Below are 21,132 nucleotides of genomic sequence, written 5' to 3'. Positions count from 1 at the left end.
ACACGTGGCCTTCCCAGTTTCCCAGTATTTGAACTGCAGTTCCAGTTTGACAATCACTGTGGGATATTCCATTGTGCCCTGACCTTGGTGCATTTCCAGCCTTTCCAGGGGATTTCCAGTGTGTTCTGGAAAGCCTGGCCAAGCTAATGCTCAGCTCTCAATTAAACTAAACACTGTGCTTGCTTCTGTTTTCTATAAATTTTAGGAGAATCTTGAATTATTTTGTGGAAATAGTCAACTATGACCTCTTTCTGGAGGGCTGTAATTTCAGGATGTGCATCTTCAGCAATGATTTGTTTTTTGATAGGTAAGTACCCACTCACCATCATCCTCTGTGCCACCCTCTGAGCTGTGAGACCGCTCTGAAGGTGCCCAGTGCCTCTGGTATAGAAACATCCTCTAGTGGAAGTAGAAGAATTTGCAGAGCTGTTCTTCACTGATGCTTCTAGTCCTGGTTTAGAAATTAGGATTTGTAGAATTTAAGTAGATTTTGAGAAGACAAGAGGTCTGCTTGTGGCAGTGCACACACAGATTGCAGGAATGAATTGTCATGCAATAAACAACTTCTCAAGCTCTTCTAGATAGCAACTATAACAACAGGTTCTTTCCCAAATATTTTTTACATTTTTTTTGGTTGAAATAAAGAAATGCAAGATTAAAAGGACAGAAAAACAAAATAAAGAACTTTAAATGTTTTGTCTGTATTTTCCTTCAGATTTTTGTTGACTTAACAATCAATGAATTCTATTTAACTTTGTTTTTTCCAGTTGGCCTTAATGATTGATTTTCATTCAGAGTTTCCTAAAAACAGGTATGGTATTATAGCACATATTTATTTTATTTTAATAGTTGTGTAGTGTTTTATTCATCTCCAACCTGTGTTACAGCTGCATTAAATACACCTTTTCCAAAGGAATCTTTCTGGATTTTTACCCTGCTTAGTGATTTTTGCTGCTGTATTTTGTTGACATAAAATTCCTGGAAGGGAACATAGCACAACCAATCTAATAGAAATATCTAAACCACACAAAAATTTCATTTTAGGTGTATTTTTTTAGTAGGCCTTCTTTCTGTTTTCTATTATTTCAAGAATTAAAGCCAAATCTTGTGTTACTCAACAAAAGTAAATCAACTGCAGGATTAGGCTGGTCATGAAAGTTAGGAAAATCTTAAATTAATATTTCTGCTGGAAGTTCTTCCTCAGCTAAGCAAGACTTAAATGAAAATTGTGTGGGTGATGCTGACTTGAAGGCATCACTTTTTTCAAATCTTTAGATTTATCATTTTTGCCATGTGAATAAATGCTCAATTTAGGGATAAAATGAAAAAAAAAGCCTTTATTTAGCATTTTTGCAGTAACTGACTTGTGAAATTAGCAGCATGGTTCAGGAGACACAGCAGCTGAGAGCAGCCACAGGAGAGTGCAATCCATCAGCTCTGCTGGGAAATGGCACCACTGGAGCTTTCCTTTATTTTTCCTACTTGGACACAGTGCTTTAGACAGGTCTGTGTAATGAGCAAAGCAAAAATAATCTGTCTTTAACAAGATGAGCAGGAAAAATTCATTCCGAGGCAAATGAAATATTAGGAGTGCACGATGGAAATGTCTTTTCTCTGCAGTTTCTCAGCTCTGCCACAGCACAGTGCCTGGTTTCTGATGAGGAGATGGGCCCTGGGTGTGTGTCCAGGGACTGTGCAGGAGTTCTGTGACTCAGCAGTGGGGTCAGAGTGAACCAGGGCTGGAAATTCATTCATTTAATCATTGCCAGTCTGGTTCTGTAGTGATTTTTTATAGGAGCAGAGCTCAGCTGAGTGTGGGGCCCTGCAGGGAGGTGCCCACCCCCTGAGCATCCTCCCCCTCCACCAGCTCCCCTTGTGCTCTTGGCTGGTTAGTCCTTCACTTTGCTGGCTAATATTTCTTTATGTCCATCTCCAACAAGAAAGAACATTTTTATTTAATGATTCATCCTTTATATTGTCCTTGCCATCTTTCTGGTAGTCTCGTTTCTCTGCTTCTGCCTCAGCCCTTACACCAGGCTCCAAAAAATGACTCTGCTGTAATTAAAAATAACATCCAAAAAAACCCAACCAAACCCCAAAAGCAACCAGCCAAACACACCCCTGCAATCACCAGAGTTTGAGATGCTTCTGTTGTCCTTCAACCCCTGAGTTTGGAAGAGCAGCAACATTTTCCAGCCCAGTGAGAATGTGCTGAATATTCCAATTCAGACTTGGAGCATCCCAAGTGTTTATAGCCCTGAATTTCCATGGCATTTCAGCAGGTTTTAAAAATGTCCTTGATGATGTGCTAACTCCTCTGCTATGCCAGTCTGTACATTTTCAAAATAATTTGTTTGTGTATTTTATGCCTAAAGGAGGAGGAAACTTTGTTTTTGCTCTTCCTATTTTTTTTCTACTAGTGCAACACGCAGCTTTTTGGGCTGCTGCGATACTCCCTGACCCTGCTCACAAATTTCCAGACTGCCAGCATAGCTTCATAAAAAAAAATAAAATTAAAAAAAAATATATATATCTATCTACTTGTCTATATATTAGTAGTGAACCACAGGGGACATGTCCTGAGCAATTCCTCTGACTGCAGGAAGTTGAAATGACTTTGAAAAAAAGCTGGTGAAAAAGCACTGGCATTTTGGGTCATCTGTTTCTCTTCCCAGATGCGAAAAGGGAGAAACAAATGCCTCATTGGACTAATAATTAAATTATTAATTAAGTTATTAATATAAATATATAAATATTTAAGTTATTTAATGCAAATACTTAAATTATGTAATATAAATAATACAAATAAGAAATTAATTGATATTATACTAATAATTATTAATGAAATGTTCTTGAGCTCACGGAGCTCCTTCCTTCTCTCCAACATTCCAGTGCAATGAAGTTCATTTTGGCAAAGAGGTTCTTGACCCATCTCCCCTCTGTGTTCATTAACAGTGCCAAGATGTGCTTTATCCAGTTACTGCAAGGTCTTTTTATAGCCAGCCTTGTCCTCCCACTCACCACTGTTCCCTGTGTGTGACGTGAAGGCAGCAGCACTCTCCAGGCTGGCCTGCAGCTCCTTGGGTGCAACCCCACAGCAAAGCTTCTCCCCTGCACTGAGCTCAGCTTATCTCCCCTCACTGAGCCAGAACTTGATTTCAATACATTGTTTGGCCCATTTTCCCTTGCTTGAAAAATGAAATCTTACTTGGCTGTTAAAAAAAAAAAAAGTGAAATAAAATATAAAATACTTCAAAACATGAGGCAATTTAGTGCTTCCTTTTGATCTAACATGGCAGAGCTGATGGGCAATTTCCCTGCAAGTGCCACCTGATGTTGTGAGGAATCCCTTTCACTAACAGAATGTATCTTTATTTTTCAGGCGGTTTTTTAGATGGCCACAGTCCAGTGTGGATGGACAAGAGCCTGGACAAATTTATTGATGTATTTACACAGTGACCATGTTAACATCTGGGTTTCAAACACATCTCATCACTTGCACAGCACGTAACCAGGAGCAAAAGTGGAAATACCAGTTCCTGCCCTCACCTCTCCCAGGACTTCATTTGTGAACCAGCTTCTTAAAAAAATATTCCAAGCCAGAAAGTGATGCAAGGAGCACATCATCAATGAGCACACGCCTGTGGGAAAGACAATTATGGATGTCAAGAGCAAAACTTTCATACCATCTGTCAGGAGCAAACAATGATTGCATAAAGAGAGAAGGTACTTTATATATTTTCCTGGAAGTGCTGCAAAGCCTGGTGAATGTTTTTGTGAAGTAATTTAGTGACACTTTTTCAGTAAATAAAATATCTATGTCTCAAAGAGGTAAATGTTATCAGGTCATTTTATTATTGATTTTTTTTTTTTTTTACCGTTGGAAAAAGATGGAAGAATAAAAAGGAAAACTGAAGGGTAATTTTATTGTAGTCATTTACTGATCTCTACTTCTCTTGCATTAATTCACTCCTTCTCCAGAAGGAATTCTTCCACTTCTATGTGGAATGGTCTGAAATGGACAGCGCTGTGGGAGTTGTGGTGGTTCACAAAATGAGAGTTATGAGGAGCTGTAACAGCTGAGGGATTAGCTGGCCCAGGAAGGGAATGGAAATGATGGGAACATGTGGATGAATACCTCAGTGGCAGAGACAGCAGAGAGGAGTCATAAATAAAAGTAGGGAAAAGAAAAGGTTGGGTATGTTGGCGAACCAAAAGACAAAAATACGGATTTTTATTTTTCTTTTTTTCAGTAGATGGTGCAGTTCTGTGCAAGGCAATTTGAAGATGTGTCAGGTCAGGGTGGAGGGATTCTGCAGCGAACTGCAGCTGCCAAGAGTGTGATTTCAGCTGTGGTTACACACAGCACTGGATGGGACAAAATCCGTGGTGTGGCACCACTGGTGCCAGCGCAGGGACAGAGGATTCTCTGTGCCAGTGATGGTCCACCTGCAGTTTCGTGCTGTGGGTGTGATATCACCCCCTGTGACTGGAAAACCCCAGGTGTTTATTTATTTAGGATACACTCCCAATGCCATCCTCATGCTTGCTGAGTGAGCACACAGGGTGGGGTGTGCTGGCTGCTGCCTCAGTTCTTGTGAACTTCCTGATGAGGCATCTTTTCCCTGTGCTTCCCAACTGCCCAGCCTTGTTTTCATTCTTTGGATCATTTTCTTCAAGCAGTTTTTACCATGCTCTGTTTATCCTTTCTTTCAAGCTGCCACATCACCCCTACATCACCAGAACCTGCCCGACTTGTCTCAGGAGAGGGTGGCCTCAGTTCAGCCCTTTCATCCCTGATATTCAGTTTGGGAGGTGTTGTGGGACCTACACCTCTCCTGACCCCAGGAAGATAAAAAACCTCCTTTTTAAATCATTTTTTACCTTTCCTGCCCAGAGCTGGGATGTAGCACTGGTGTGGCAGTGCCACCCTCAGAGGGACATGGTGTGGCTCTGCCCCATTAACCCCACGTGTCACAAGGCTGAGGCTTTTCCCCTTCTATCCACACCATCAACCACCTGTGGATACCCTCTGGAGGCACTGGCACCTCATCACTGCACCCCAAAGATTGCCAAATGCTGCACCCAGCTCAGCGTTCCCCACCCATTGTTCCCTGCCTGCTAGGATTAGACATCACCTCTTGCTTTTCCACCCTTCAAAACGAAAAGAAGCAGGAAAATGTGCCTTAACCAGAGCTGAGCACATCCTTACCTTTTCCTCACTCTCAGCCCTTCTTGTTCCCTACTTGCAGTACAGTTGAGAGGCAATAAACATGGCAATTTATTTGGGTCACAAGATCAAAGGCTTTTCATTTTATGAGTCATAAGTAAAGCAAGCAAAATAAGTGAGTTCATTAAGCCCGTGTTTACTTGTTCTTTTTGCAAATGCCATTTTGTCACATTCTGCAGTTCCACACAGACCAAAGCAAAGGCAGGTGGACATGGAGATGCCTAAAATGAGAGAGTAGCAGCAGCTTTTAGAGGGCTTATTTTACCTGAAAGAAATAGTACAAATAAATTAATTCTACCCTTGAGTAAACGAAGCTTAGCACGCAGAAAGCCCTTGTGTTGGTGAGGAGTCCCAGGCACCTGCAGGTGAGGCAGCGGCTTTGGGGTGGCGGTGCCACAGACCTGACCGTGACCTCTCCTACAGAAGGGGAGCAGCTTATTTCACTGAATATCAGTAAATTCACACGGCTTTAGCACCTAGGTTTTTAAAAAACACAAAACCTGTTGCCAGAGAAAAGCGAAGGAGGAGAGGGGACGCTCGGCGCAGGGCAGCGCTCACCGCAGGGCACAGTGAGCAGATAGGACTTTGACGCTTATTTATGTGTGGAAAGGGCTGCAGGAGTGCGGGGCCGCTCAGGGGAGGGCTGGAGCTGCCCGCACCATCCTGCTCCGGCTCCTGACACACACAGCAGGGGGAGTTATGCTCGCATTTAGGAGATTTTTGGGGCGATTTCCACGCGCTCGGTTTGCAGCGCAGCGTGTCCCGCAGCTCCAGGCGGGCATGCAGCGATCCCTGCCTGTGGTGCTGCTCCCCGCCTGGCCTGCGCCGCTGCTTTCGCCTCAGGAAGGCGACTAAAAGGTCCCTGGGTGCACCAAGAGCTGTTTCCCGGTGGCATCGTGCGGCTCAGGCAGGAGCTGCCGGACAGGGGAGGGGAGGGGAGGGCACCGGGGCCCGACCCGGGCCCGGGGCCGGGCGGGAGAAGCCGTGAGCGGCGTTGCTGCCGAGCCCGCGGGCGCTGCGAGCGAGGCGCCGCCCCGTGGGGCCCTGGGGCTGCGGGGCCGGCTGAGACGAGCCCTCATTGGGTGTGTCCCGTCCCCGCGGTCGCTGCGAGCGAAGCGCCGCCCGCTGGGGCGCTGGGGCCGTGTCCCGCCCCGGGGCGGGCCGGGCGCTTGGCGGTGCCGTCACGGAGCACGGAGCACGGAGCGCCGAGCGCGGCCATGAGCGCGGTGCTGCTGCTGCTGCGGGCCCTGCGCGCCGCCCGGCCCCAGCCCCGGCCCCGGCCCCGGCCCCGGGCCGGCCCCTCAGCCCGCGGCCTGCGCACGGCCGCGCCCCGCCGCGCCTTCGCCAAGGAGCTGTTCCTCGGCACCCTGCGCAAGGTGGGTCCGCGGGCGTGCGGGTGGCGATGGGGGCGGGCCGGGGCCGGCCGTGCCCGGGGGTCGCTGCCCTTTCACCGGCGGGCGGCGGGGCTGGCACAGACCGGGGGCATCGCCCGCCTGGGCTCGTCCGCAGCACCGCCAGGGCCTTTTCCAGCTGCTCATCCCAGCCCGGGGCTGCGGGCCTTGGTGTGCGCCCACGGCAGGGCCCGGCCCCGGCCTGGCTGTCCCGCAGCCCGTGGGTCCCTGCAGAGCTCCCTGCCCTGGCACGGAGGGACGGGAGGCGTCTCCGTGTGTGCCGGTGCCCCTCAGCTGGAGCCGGGTTAACTGAAGGGACCCTTTGCGCACAAAACCCGCGATGGAGCTCAGAGTGATCCAAACAACCACGACGCCAAGAGCGGGGCTCAGCCGCAGCCCCCTGTGCCTGCCAGCCCCGCAGGCCCTGCATACACGCGTGGCACTGTGCACCCTCTCTGGGCACACTGCTAAACCTGGATCGCTTCATCCTCTGGTTGTACTTGAAGGATCGAGGCTTCACATAAATCTGCCTACAGGTTTGATAGGAAAGATTGAAGTTCTTGTGGTGCCTTTAACTGGACAAAGAAGTTTAAGTCTGGGGCAGAGCGCTGTATTAAGCAGAGTTTGTTACTGCAGGGCTTAGAGTGTGCATTTATCAGAGATTGAAGGGTGAAGTAAATGAAAAGAAGGAATAATTCAAATACACTGAAATGAGTTGGGCAGTAAAGTCTCCTGCAACAGAGCTTGTCAGATAAGCTGTTACAGCAGGCAGCACTCAGGCTCCACTGTGCTAAACCCCTCTTCAGATATGTCTGGGGTGTTTTTTCTCTCAAATTTCAATACAACAGCTTTCTGAAAACCTCTAGCCCCAGGTCCTGAATTTTTGACGCTGATATTGCTCAGTGTACCATGAACAGATTTCTGTGGACAGAGGTAAATTCTTTTGTTTGAAAGGGGGAAGGCAGTAAAAATCAGAAGTGTGCTTCTCACATAGCCTCCCACTCCTTGCCTGGATTTTTTTACCAATTCAAACCTGTCAGGCCATGCTGCTCCCAGTTCATGGCCAGAACACCCTGGGATGATAAGGAGTGGTGGGACTCACTCACCTTTGTCCTTGAGGCATTACAGGTGAAAAGTGCCGGGTGTTTGCAAGGGACAGTGTTCACAGGCTGAGCTTTGTAAACATTAAACTCATTTTTTATCAATCCCAACTCATTTTTTATCAATCCCTAAATAGCGTTAAAGCTTGTGGGCGATGAAGGATTTTTGGGTCTTTGTAGTTCTTAAAAGATCTCTCAATTTCTCCCTCATGTTTCTGTTGTTCAGGTAACACCCTCTGGTCTGGTTTTGGTGTGTAATAAAGTTGGGTCCTGGGGAGCTCTGTTTCTGTTTCAGAGCATTTTCCACAATTCTTAATTTGCACAGTGTTTTACAGTCTTCGCAAGGCATATCTTCCATGATTTTTATTTCAACTACATGGTTCTTGTATTAAGAGTTATTAAATAATTCTCCCATTTTAGGAAGAAGTTTTTCCTTACCCAGAAATTAGCAATGAAGAACTGGCAGAAATCAACCAGTTTGTGGGACCTGTTGAAAAGTTCTTCAATGAGGAAGGTATATTATTGTGTTTTTATCCATGCAAGTGATTTAGTGATTACAAAATGATTTAGCTATAGCAGTTAAAGAAGATTATTATACTTAAAGCATTTAATTTAGTTTATGCATTAATTGCTGCTCCCATGGTGAGGCTGATTCTGTAGCATGCCCATTTATGGCTTTTTTGGGGAGTATTTGGGTGCTGATCAGAAGAATTAAGTCTCCAAAACAGGAAAAAAACCAAGGATGTAAAATAATTCTGGGATAAAGATAGGATTTGAAATTGTTTTTAGCTCAGCTGAATTGTGCTTCTAACCACTTCATATATTGTGATTTTTTTCCCTAGTTCTGGTTCCTAGAACTTTTTAACTGTCCTACTCTGCTAAAGCTGACTGTGGCAGGATGCAGCAGAGATACTCAAAAATGCTGGCTCATTGAGGAGTTATGAAAAATCAAAAGCAGTTCTGGTTTTTTCAGCATTAGAGTAATAATTCTGTTTGGGAAAGGCCTTATTACCCATCTGCATTCCAGAGAGCATTGCAGGGTGTTCCTTCCATTAGTGCTGCCATGGATAAGCCAATTCCAGAGCAATTGCAGAATATTGGTTTGCACAGACAGCAATTTCTGGGGCAGTTAAACAGCATTGTCTCAGACTTCCCATTGACAGAGGTTTTCCAAACACTGCAGGAGTTTGGAGAAGCCAGTGATTGTCACATGTCACAATTTGTGAGATCCAGGTGATTTTAAGTGTAAAATTGTAGTGTTGCTCACTGACAGTAAATAAAGAATTTATTCAAATTACATTTTTTAATTCTTTGCCTCTGTGGGGGAACATGATTTATGGAGTAAACAGCCTGATGTTTAGGGGAGGAATAAAAGGGTCAAATTATAGAGTCTGGAGAAAATAGGATTCCTGTTTGTTTTCACTGCCCTGGTACAGAACAGCTCTCTTAATCCCCCAAGAATCTAAAATCTCCTAAGAGCAAGGTTTTCTAATTACCTCATTTATCTTGGTTTTTTTTTTTTGTATTCACTACCTAGACTTGGTTCAGATAGAAAATCCTGGAAATGCTTTGCTTATTACAGTCTTGGAATCTGCTGGCATGCAGAACCAGTAGAAATGTTTGAGAAAATGAAATAAATGCTGGATTTTTCCCACTTCCAAGTCTTTTTCCTGAATGTTCTGAGGACAAACAGGAGAGTCAGGCTGAAGCTAGAAAGAAGAAATTCTTGGGAAGCTGGGGATGAGAAGTCTCATGAGTGACCTTGGCCCTGCTGGGGGAATCCTGCAGCCTCCCACACTGAGAAACACAGTGTTACATGAGAAAAATTCTGTATTTTAGTGGACTCGAAGAAAATCGATCAAGATGCAAAAATCCCACCTGAAACCTTACAAGGACTGAAGGACCTGGGTCTCTTTGGCATGCAGATTCCAGAGGAATATGGTGAGTAAATGCCACAGAAGAACACCCAGAGCCTTTAGGAGTGCATTTTGTGCCGCTTTTGTAGCTCTCCAGTTAAAGCTGCTGCATTCCTGTATTGCTGTATTTGAAATGGATTTTTTGGGGGGGAGAGTGGCACAAAAAATGTACTAAAATAATACCTGGTGCCTGTTCCAGGTGGTCTGGGCCTGTCAAACACCATGTATGCACGTCTGGGAGAAATCACCTCCCTGGATGGCTCCATTGCAGTGACCCTGGCAGCTCATCAGGCCATTGGGCTGAAGGTAATGCTGCTGCTCTGGGGCCAGGATTCTGCACAGATTGCATGGAAAAGGTGAAGTGAAAAATGTGGGGCTTGGAGGGAGCAAATCAGAATTACTGAGGAAGCATAAATCAGGTTGTTGGTGTCCCCAGCAGCCTCTGCCACTGGTTCAGTGTGAGACAGAAAGGCTGGATAGGAAGCAGATAAGAAAGTTACTATTAGGATAATTATTCTTAGGAAAACTACTTTATATGAGTCCAAGTTGTTGGGGTTTTTTTCTATTGACCAAACTTGTTTAAAGTAGCTAGAATAAATAGAATTGAGTTAAGAGTATCAGGGAGGCTCAGGTGATGAGGAAGGAAAGAATTCAGAAGAGAGCAACTTTGGTTGGCTGGGGCTATGTGTTGAGGGGCTTAGAGGAGATAATTCATCTGAGAGCAAGTGTGTCAATTTTGAACTTGAATACAGCCATAGGTTTTTACCTTTTAGTGGTGGATGGATGGCAGAAAGAAGCTTGAAACCACACTCAGTGTGTTATAGCAAGAGAAAATTCCTTGTGGAATTGAGCACAGAATGCTAATGAAAAAATATTTTATCGACTGATAAATAATACAGTCTGATGTTTATTAAACTGTCTCTTGCTGTGCCATAATACTTGTAGGTGAAGCTTTCTGAACATGCTGGAGCTTCTCAGCTCCCTCTCTTTTCCCACAGGCTGGTGCTGCAAAGTTTCCTGTGCTTGTTTCTGCAGGGGATCCTCATAGCTGGCACCGAGGAGCAGAAGGCCAAGTACCTGCCCCGCCTGGCCTCGGGGGAGCACATTGCTGCCTTCTGCCTCACCGAGCCTGGCAGGTGCTGCTGCCCACAGTGCCTCCCTGCCTTAGCTGCATTGCTGCTGACCTTGAATCTTCATTATTTGGGACCCATGGCTTCAGTGTATACATCTGGGGTTTAGTTTTAGTTTTTAGAGAAACATTCCAATTACTCTTTCCCTAGTGTGCTGTTTTTGGCAGTGTCCATGAAATCCCTGACTCTTTTTGTTCCCATCCCAGGAATTCATGTACTTAATTTCTTCCATGAATTGAAAGGATGCTTTGTGCTATGTCAGAAATAATGTGCTGTGACTGTTCTAGGATGCTTTCAGTTCTTATTCAAAATATAAAAGCCTGTTTTGAAGGAGCTACCAAAACCAAAAGGAAGAATTTTTGGTGTCACTTAAATGAGAGGCTCATTGTGTGTTCACATAGCTCAAAATGTTGCTGTTGTGGCATTCTGCACATTCTGGTCAGGTCATAACCCTGATAACATGGTAATGAGAAGAAAGGTCCCCTCAGGTAACTTTTAGAGCTGTTCAATCTAGTGAGCTTCTGTGTTGGTTAAAAGCTAAAATTGATATACTGCTATTTAAGACCACCTCCTTTTCACAGGATGGGAAGAGGGGGAATATGCAGTTTTGGTTTTTTAAAGCATGTTTACTTCTTTGAACATTAATAACTTGTTTGTTTCCTAGTGGGAGTGATGCTGCATCCATCCAGACAAGAGCAACCCTGAGTGAAGATGGGAAACACTTCCTGTTAAATGGCTCCAAGGTACCCACTCACAGACTGGGAACAGGAAAGGGGATTGTTCCAAGTGGAGGAAGTGTCCTTGTCTTTTGCATCAGTATGGAATTGGGAGGTTTCCAAGCTAGAGGAGAATGACCCTGTCAAAAAGATAACCCTTGTTGGTTTAGGCACAAAAGGAACAGAAAATTATTGTTAGAGAATTAAACTCCTGCATTAAACTCCTGGTAAGAAAAATAGAAAACTACCCCAGGTTCCTTCTCTATTGCCCACTTGTGTGCTCAGCTTCAGGGAGGCTTGGTTAGTTGGTAAATCAGCCCCCTCCATGACAGCTTAGGTAAAAGGAAACCAAACCTATATTTGGCATCTCTTCATTCTTCAGGCTAGATTTTAAAAGAAAACTTGATATTTAATTAGAAATAGGGCTGCTTGGAACTTTCTGTTAAAAGAAACAGTGACAAAAGCCAGTTTTGAAGAAATCAGAGATGTCCTGGGTTCAGCAGTATCGGATGCATTGCAGACTTGATCTGTAGCTGTTGATCCATTTGTGGTGTGAAGAGAACCCACCCTGTGGGAGAGGCTGATCAGAGAATTTCTCATCAGAGTTGATTTTTGGGCACAGGGTTTGTGCAGTCTGCATTGCCCCTGTATCTCTGACGTGCCATCAGCAGCAGGAGGTACCAGCTTCCGCAGAAATGCACAGTGGATTTTAATTTAATGCATATTGATACTACATTCTGGTTTTAAAGTTGCTCTAAACTTAGCATGTGTGGTCAGCGCTCCTCAGAAATGTGCTCACCCTCATTAGAACTGAAGGGAAGGAGCAGCAATTTTTTCAGCACTCTGTTCTTTGCTCAGCCTGTTACAAAACCCTGGAGAGCTGTGCTCACAAAATCAGCACAGTTACATTTCTTACACATCTTCCCTCTCTGAAAACAGGTCTGGATCTCCAATGGTGGCCTGGCCAGTATTTTCACAGTGTTTGCCAGGACAGAGGTTGTGGACAAGGACGGGCAGGTGAAGGATAAAATCACTGCTTTCATCGTGGAGCGGGACTTCGGCGGCGTCACCCACGGCAAGCCCGAGGATAAACTGGGCATTCGAGGCTCCAACAGTAAGAACCACCTACAATTCTTAGCAGAAATTGTTTTAATAGTTTAAGGTTTTATTTTGGTTGGATCATCTGAATTCAGAGGCAGATCAATACCTATTCCATGTTACAGTTAAGTTCATGTTTCTTTAGCTGGCTTTTCCTAGGAGTCCTTCCTGACACAGCATCTGAAATAAGAAATCCATTTTGTGGAGTTCATTCACTGTGCAGTGAAAGAAATCACTCAGGAGATTCAGTGACAATAGATTTTATCTAGAAGTCCACTTTCTTCAGCTCTTCTAAGCTTTGTAATGATTGCATCTTTTCACCATCTTGGTGACTGTTCAGTCAGTTCCTTAGAACTAAAAATAAAGACCAAACTGTAGTTCTCTGTTTACACAGTGTATATTCATAACATTTTTAATATTCAGTAATTGATCTCAACTACAGCCTTTTCCCACATTCTCACTTCTTTGGCAAAGCATGTATAATTCTGTCATAAACAATCCATTAGGAAGACTTCATTTCTTGCTACAAATAGTGACTTAAGTTCCTGAATATCTTTTAAATATTTCCGTGTCATATTTGTCATTTGATTCTGTGTTTCAGCCTGTGAAGTACATTTTGAAAACACCAAAGTGCCTATAGAGAATGTAATTGGAGAAGTTGGAGGGGGATTTAAGGTAAGCAGTGAATAGCTACTGGTGATTTGTAGAAGCCTGAAGGAGGCTGTTTGCCCCTGTGCTGAAGTTTCCTCGTGGGTGGTGTGAGCAGTGCCACACTGCAGGGTACAGGAGGACAGATTCCCCCACTGATCTGTGAATTGGTGTCACTGGACAGTGCACAGTGTGCCATCACCTCAGATTTCTGTGGTTTTTCTCTTATTGGGCTTTTGGTTGTTTTTGGTGGTGTCCCCTCAGAAAAGGGAGTGACTTCAGCTGCCCTTCTGCCCTGAGTGGGGGACACGTCCTCTGCTGGTTCCACAGAGCAGTGAGTGCCACAGGGAGTGCTGGAGGCATGCCCAGCTCCAAGGTGCCCTGGCTGGCAGCTGCTTCTCCAGGGCTGCACTGTGGCACAAGGAAATGCTGGCAGGACCCCAGGAGAGAAAACCACAGGTGGCCTTGCTGTGTAACCTTTCTCTGAGAGTGTGACCTGGGGATTTGCAAAACTGCTCTTACTCCTTCTCCATTTCCTGCTCCTGCTGTAGCAGGCAAGTCCAGGCCTAAATGCTAAATGAAATAATTTCCCTTAATGTAGGAGAGATTAAAAGAAGATTGTTATGGTGTCTTCCTGACAGGTTAAAATGTAGGACAGTGACTTCTTTCCTAACAGGCTTTGACCTGAGTCACCCATGTTGAGAAACAACACTACAGACACCAGACTCCAAAATCTATTTTTGTACATTACTGGTCTGTATTTCATTTCTACACCTCCATTCTTGTCCCTTCTGTGATGTGTTGCTGAAAGGCATCTGAGGCAGAGAGCAGCCATGACAGGTCAGCTGCAGGGAGAAATATTGTGGTTTTCTTCTTCATCTGATAAACTGGAACAGTGCTGTCCAGCTGGAATGTTGTTTACCAGCTGCAGATAAATGCATTTTTATCTACATTTTGCCTTCATGTAATTAGAATAGAGATTATTTCCAAGTCACTGGATCATCTACTTCAGATATAAAATTGGATATAATGGGTGGCAGGAAAAGCCCAGTTTTGAAGCATTTTCCTTGGGATGCTGAGAGCTGTGGTGGCTGATGTGAGGGCACTTCCAGGACTGGCAGTGTGTCCCAGTGAGGAGTGAAATCCAGGGAACACTGAAGCAGGAAGCAGTGACCAGCATGGCCTTAGGAGAATGTGGCCTGAACCCCATCTGTTTCTTCCCAGGTTGCCATGAATATCCTCAACAGTGGAAGATTTAGCATGGGCAGTGCATCTGCTGGAATGATTAAGAAGTTGATAGGTGGGTGAATTGGGTGCTCTGCATGGCTGGGTGCCAGCAGAAACTGCTCTGCTTGAGGCAGATCATGCAGGACATTCAGAGTGGGAACAGGAGTCTTGACCTTGTCAGAACACGCTTTGAAATCTTTAAAACACTCAAATATGGTTTTGAAAATTAGTTGTTAAAAGGCTGCTTGTAGAGGTTTTGCAATAAAGGTCTTTTTCCTTTTTGTACAGTGTAGGTTCAGTTCACAGAGTGGGTGCCTCTGTTGGACTTCCCTGAGGTAAAATGTTCTTCCCAAGAAAAAAACCTCTGTACTATTTGCTTTTAGAAGGTGTAATCTCCCCTAGAACCTCCCACATGAATAACTGGCTCAAAGCTGCACACAGTAAAACTGCTTTCTGCCAATAATTAGCCAAAACAGTAACAGAAGTCTCTCTAATCAATTAGCACCAAAACTAATGGCTTCCCTAAGAATACAAGTTCACACTTCTGGTTCAAAAGCCTTTGACAGGCTGCTCCCAGACTTGATCAACACCATCAGTGTGAGGGTGATTTTCACAAAGTGCTGCTTCTGGAACAGCCAGGGGGCTCCTGGGCATAGACTGGAGTGTCACCATCCAGGGAAGGACACCAGCAGCTGGAATGGTCTGTCACAGCCCCTCTGAGATTGATTTGTTCTTTCTTTAAAGAGCTGACATCAGAGTATGCTTGCACCAGGAAACAATTCAATAAGAAACTCAGCCAGTTTGGATTAATTCAGGTAACAAAATATGAAACACCTAAATCTCTGTGCTAAGTACCAGGACATAGATTGCATTGGGGGTATTTTGGCTGTACTGGTTTAAAGGATTTGCTAGAAATTTGTCTGAACCTGGTGCTGACTTCTGTACGCTGATCTTTTAAATGTCCAGAATGATAAATGTATAAAAGTATTTTTTATTTATTGTTGTTTTAAAGTGGTGCTTTTTATTGATTGATTAATTTGATGATGTAAAACGTATAAAAACTGCAGGTTTTTTGAAGTTTGAAGGTTGATTGTGGACTTTTGCATCTGAATTTCTGTATGATTGCTCCTGTTGCTGTGTGGCAGGAGAAGTTCTGTTTGATGGCTGTGAAAGCCTACGTGATGGAGAGCATGGCTTACCTGACTGCAGGGATGATGGACAGGCCAGGCTTCCCTGACTGCTCCGTGGAGGCTGCCATGGTCAAGGTACCCAGGGCTGGCCAGGGGCTCAGTGTTCAGGCTGCAGAGGGCTGAGAGCTCAGGGCTGCATTTAGATGGATGAGAGAAGCCCTGCAGCCAGGTGAAGTGACAGATACTGTTCTGTATCCCACAAGCTCACACTTGTGCAAAACAAAACCTGCAGGGAGCAGGTTGGGAATGTCACAGCCCCTGAGCTGGGGTCTGAGGAGGCCTCACACAAGCACAGGGACACTCAGTTACACTCCAGCTGCCAGCCCAGCCAAGCTGCTGCTGTGCCAGCTTTCCCAGGGAGCTGGTGGCACAACAAACCTTTGGAATGTCCAGGCTGTGGCTGCCAGGGTGTCCCTCATGGTCACTGCAGAAAACTCCTGCTCTGGGCTGCAGCCAAGCAGCTGCAGCTGCTCTGCCCATGTGCGGCTGCCCCTGTCCCTGGAATGTGCCCTTTTGGAGAGTGCCCTGTGCGTTGCATCACTGAATTTGGCAAACCCCTGAGCTGCAGGGACACAGTTCCAGGACTGGGGAACACACAGAAAACACTGCAGCAGTGTCCTGTGGATACAACCCCAGAGCAGGGCATCCTGTGTTTATTGCTGATTTATTATCTGCTCACTGCTGGTCAAACCCTGTTCCATGGCAGGTGTTCAGCTCTGAAGGTGCCTGGGCCTGTGTGAGTGAGGCTCTGCAGATCCTTGGAGGCCTTGGCTACATGAAGGATTATCCCTACGAGCGCTACCTCAGGGACACCAGGATCCTGCTCATCTTTGAGGCAAGTACCAGCATCCCCCTTTCACTGCAAACTGCAGTTCACACCTCCTATGAAGGTGAGCAGAAACCTGAAGGTTTGGTTGATCAGGACTTTGTTCCTTCAGCTGCAAAGTCTGGAACAGTAAGACTGCAGGACTAACCTTGTTTTCTTTGGAATATCAGTAGTAGTTCCCATAGTAAAATAAGCTGTGATGGCTTTTACAGACTGACCACAGTGTGAGTTACAGCAGTGACCTTTCCTCTTGTGTGCTTCTCACAGGTGAAGCAGGGAAACTCATAAAAGATCAACTTAGACATTTAATTATCTTACTGAGGGGCGTTTACATTAAAAGAAGGGTTGGTTCTGAAGCTTGTTCTCTTTCCAAGCTGGATTGTCAGTGACCCATTGTGAGCACATCAGAGTCATTGCCGGACTTGATTTTAACTCAGCTCATTTTGAGCAGTTCTACAGCTATTGAAATGTTCCTTCACTGGAACAGTGCACAACATTTTTAATCAAAATGCATTTAGTCTGGTTTCTTTTTCATTGGGGTATATTTGTGTGTTTAATGATGAGGGGCTCGACTTCTGCAATGCCCCATGAAATCAGAATTAAAACTGAGATGAAGCAAAAGGCAGCAGTTAATGCGTGGGGAGAGTCAACATGTGATACTGGAGCAGTGGGAAGGGCACAGGGGCACAACAGACCTGCTTGGAAAACACTCACTGTTGTAAACTCTGGTTACCCACCTGTCTCTCTTCTGCTTTTTCCAGGGAACCAATGAAATCCTGAGAATGTACATTGCACTGACAGGGATGCAGCATGCAGGGAAGATCTTAACTGACAAAATTAAGTATGTTCTTATTTATTGTTAATAGTTTTAAATAAACTAAACAGAATCAGGTAACTTTATAGCTGAGAGAAGAAACTGCAGGAAAAACCTGCAGGATTTTATATTCATTGTCTGTAAAAGTTCAGTGTTACAGGGGCTCTTTGTCTTTTTAATGGGATGGTTCACAGATTTAGGAGTTGTAGCATTTAATGCATTTTATCTTGGACTTTTACACAAGCTGTAATTATTTCTTTCAAGACAGGAATGAATATTTTGTGTCTGAATGAAGTTGTATTGGCACAACAGCTGCATTGTGCATATTGAGTACTGGTCTCTGGAATTCCTTGTGGGTGTCTTTGAGAGCAGCTGATGACTCTTAAGGTCCACAGTTGTTCTTCATACTTCACAGAAATGCAGTAATGGACCAGGACTTGGTAATTCATGGACAAGCTGCAGGCATTTTGCTAAAGCATTTGGAATTCCAACTGGTTGTGTCTGAACCTCCTGGAATTTTTTTAACAGCCATTCTTTCCCCAACATTTCAGAGCAATCAAGAAAGGAAACGTGGGAGTGGCGCTGGGGGAGTTCCTGACCAGGTTACAGGACAGCCTGGGCAGGAAGGTGGATCTGGGGCTTGTAGGTGACCATGGGGTGGTGCATCCCAGCCTCCAGGTAAGGGCCTCTCTGCTGAGCTCTCGTGTTTGTTCCCTTTGCTGCTTGCCACAATTTCATCTCCTGTTTTGCAAACCAATATGTGTGCTTAGGGGCAGTGAGATTTTCCAGGGTAAGCAGGTGTTGGCACCATGACAGGGTAGGATGTTACAGTTATTGTCCAGGTATCAAGAGAAGATGAAGGCTGCTCTAAGCCTGTGTTTATACCAAATCCAGTTTTAGATCCATTTGGATAATTTTATAAATTGAGCCTTCACCCTATTAAAATGTCTGTAATAGCTGCCCTTTGTTGTAAGGCTAGTTACAAAAGAGGAGTTTTTCCTGTTTAATTGAAACAGAGTTCCAGGTAAGAATTTCTGTGAATTACACATACACACACTTGCTTAATCACTTAGGAAAAGGTTTTTATGACCAAAAATGAATGTTCTGCTAATAGCAAAAAGATAAGGTATATTTTTCATGGGGTGTTCCATTAGTTACTTTTGTCAGCATGAGCCTATATTGAAAGTTACCAAGAGTAAATTCCAGAAAATTTTAATGGATGTTTGAGAGAAAGAATAGTGCCTGTCTGGCTTTCAGCAGCAACATGGATAGATGTTAAAAAAGAGAAAATCCAGTGTCCTCTTTAAATAGGGTGGGAGTATGTTGCTTTTCTGTTATAAGACTACTCAAATTGTTCTATTTTGTATTCTGTTTTACAGGAGAATGCCAAGAAACTTGAAGAAAACGTTTATTATTTTGGAACTACAGTCAGGGGCCTGCTAAGTAGGTTTGGCAAGGTAACTATTTATTTTGTCTGTTGTTTTTGTTACTGAATAGTTTATCCTTGGGGCCCCACTGGAGCCTGCAGAGGACTGAGTGTGGCAGGACCAGCACTTCCTTCACATGACACATTCTCACTGGGTGTGAGAAAACACACTGACATTCTGTACCTCAGTGTAATGGAAAAGTTACATTGTTAGAACCAAAACCAAAGCACCAGCACCCTCGGGGAATTGGTTTTTTTCTTCTCATATAAGCACAAATCCTGCTGCTGCAGGCGTTTAGCAATGTAGATTAAGGCACACATCAGTATTACAATTTTACAAGCAGACTGTTAAAAGGGGAAGCTTAGTAAGCCCAAAACTAACTATGAAAATTTCTGACCTAGGCTAGAACCGGTTTATGCAAAATAAAGCTGGACCTAAACACAAAGTATGGACAGTGATACTTGGTTGAAGTTTTGAATTTGGTTGAAGTTCTGACAAACCACAAGCTGATAATGATTTTCCCTCTGGCAGACAATAGTGGAGGAGCAGCTGGTGCTGAAGAGAGTGGCAGATGTGGTGATTAATTTGTATGCAATGACTGCAGCCATCTCCCGGGCCAGCCGCTCCATCAGCATCGGGCTGAGGAACCACGACCACGAGGTGAGTGTCCCTCAGCAGCAGCCATTCCCACTCAGGCTGTGCTCCTGGGAGCAGGCAGGCTGCATCTCTGGGGAATTACAGCAAACTCCCATAAAAGTGCAGCAGAATGTGGCTAAACCTGTCAGAGTGCAGGAGCCTCTCAGGGGCTCTCTGCCTGTTGAGCTGCACATTCTCACCATGTTTAAAATACTTTTTTAACACATACACAGACATTTAGAACCTCACCACAACTTTGCACTTTCTCTCAAATCTTTTAGCACCATGCAGTTCTTCCCAAGCTCTTTCCATATAATCATTAATAATAACACATAAGCACAACAGTGTTTGGGCAGCACAGTTCAGGACAGGACAGTGCTTCTTGAGTAGCTCATGTAAAGTTTCATGGCAACAGTGCTGTTGCAGGACAAGCAAATTTACTCCAGTTCAGTGTTAAAACAAATCCAACCTGATGAAGGTTTGGCTTTGGCCTTGAGACTTTGCTCTTTGTGTGAGCCCTGCTCTGGATTGATTCCCAATCAGTCTTGGAGCCAGTTTTGGGTGAAGGCTCATCCCAGCCCTGAGCCTTGGCAGTTCTGGCCTCAAAGGGACAGCTGAGGCTACACTGCACATGACTGGGGTTCAGAGCTCCATTATCAAAGGGCTTTAAGAAGCTTAACTTACTGAATTTTTTCTACATGGTTTTCTCTTTGAAATTCATTCACTATTTTTTAACTCAGTTTTACTCCTTTTCCAGGTGCTTCTTACAAATATCTTCTGCACAGAAGCGTATTTCAGGAATAATTATGCCATGGCTCAATTAGAAAAATGTAAGTACTATAAAATAATTCTTACACTCTTCTGTCTTTCAGACTGTGATCAAAAGAAGTTGGGTTTGATGTGACCAACAGAAGAGTTTTGCATTGCTTTTAATTCAAACAAGCAGCAGAGCTGGAACCTGTTGAGAAGAGTCTCTTCACTTCATAACTAAAGCAAACAGCCAGGGTTCTTTATTGAACAATATAAAATCTATATTTTATGTATATACTCCTGACAAGTCACTGATAGAAATGAGGCATTTGGACTCTTTGGGAAGTACTGACCAGCTGCGCATTGGCTCTCCGAAGCTCAGTCCATAATAATCAATCTTTTTCAGAAGAGAATGTCCAGTTTCTTCCTGGCACTCACTCTTGCATTTGTACTCAAAAACACTTCTTGAAAGAAATACACAACACCTCTTTATGGTCCCTTCGTTGACTTTTCTCTGTTTCTCCATAGATGCCGATGAAAACTTGGATGACTCCATTAAAAAAGCAGCAAAGCAGGTCCTGGAGAAGAGGGCATACATCTGCTCCCACCCTCTGGACAGGACCTTCTGATCCCTCCCTGACAGCAGGCACTCATGAACGTCAGTCAGGGAGGAATTTGCTGCAGTTCCAGTATTTAGTACATTAAAAGCATCTGTTATTTATGTCTTTACTAAATGTAACTGTATAAAATAAAACTTCTTTCTAACCACTACTTCATAGGAAAAGGATAAATAAAGAGATTTTATTTTAAGCTGAAGTTATTTGATTAGATAGATAGATAGCTATATGTATATATATGTCTGTTCCTCTTGGAGCTGGATAAAGACAGGGGAGGTTTGGATGGGGAGATGTTTCTTCCCAGGGAAGGGATTGTGTGGTTTCTCAGTATCTTTGCGCTTCAGTCAGCTGCTCATTCACTGAGCAAGTCTGAAAGACTTGGGCAATCAGAACAGTTCTGTTCTGGAGGCACCTCC

General features: G+C 44.4%; 1 protein-coding gene across 1 annotated transcript; it reads left to right on the top strand.

The window, feature by feature from the left end:
- The first annotated feature begins 6,411 nt into the window (after positions 1 to 6,411).
- Positions 6,412 to 20,909, top strand: ACAD9 (acyl-CoA dehydrogenase family member 9). Its single transcript, XM_036391055.2, has 18 exons — positions 6,412 to 6,606; positions 8,142 to 8,235; positions 9,561 to 9,662; positions 9,837 to 9,943; positions 10,673 to 10,773; positions 11,432 to 11,510; positions 12,423 to 12,597; positions 13,183 to 13,256; positions 14,454 to 14,529; positions 15,201 to 15,271; positions 15,602 to 15,721; positions 16,353 to 16,481; positions 17,234 to 17,313; positions 17,838 to 17,964; positions 18,666 to 18,743; positions 19,245 to 19,373; positions 20,107 to 20,179; positions 20,628 to 20,909. The coding sequence occupies exons 1-18, from the start codon at positions 6,448 to 6,450 to the stop codon at positions 20,726 to 20,728; spliced, it is 1,875 nt and encodes a 624-aa protein (XP_036246948.1). The 5' UTR covers positions 6,412 to 6,447; the 3' UTR covers positions 20,729 to 20,909.
- The last annotated feature ends 223 nt before the right edge of the window (positions 20,910 to 21,132 follow it).

The sequence above is a fragment of the Molothrus ater genome, chromosome 11 (genome assembly GCF_012460135.2).
Source record: "Molothrus ater isolate BHLD 08-10-18 breed brown headed cowbird chromosome 11, BPBGC_Mater_1.1, whole genome shotgun sequence".
NCBI lineage: Eukaryota > Metazoa > Chordata > Aves > Passeriformes > Icteridae > Molothrus > Molothrus ater.
This window is presented reverse-complemented; position numbering and strand designations above follow the sequence as displayed.

Excerpts from the sequence above, each read along its gene's own strand:
- ACAD9 (XM_036391055.2), top strand. The coding sequence starts at position 6,448 with ATGAGCGCGGTGCTGCTGCTGCTGCGGGCCCTGCGCGCCGCCCGGCCC. Across the intron at positions 16,482-17,233 it reads GGATCCTGCTCATCTTTGAG|GGAACCAATGAAATCCTGAG; the intron begins GCAAGTACCAGC and ends TGCTTTTTCCAG. Across the intron at positions 17,314-17,837 it reads ATCTTAACTGACAAAATTAA|AGCAATCAAGAAAGGAAACG; the intron begins GTATGTTCTTAT and ends CCAACATTTCAG.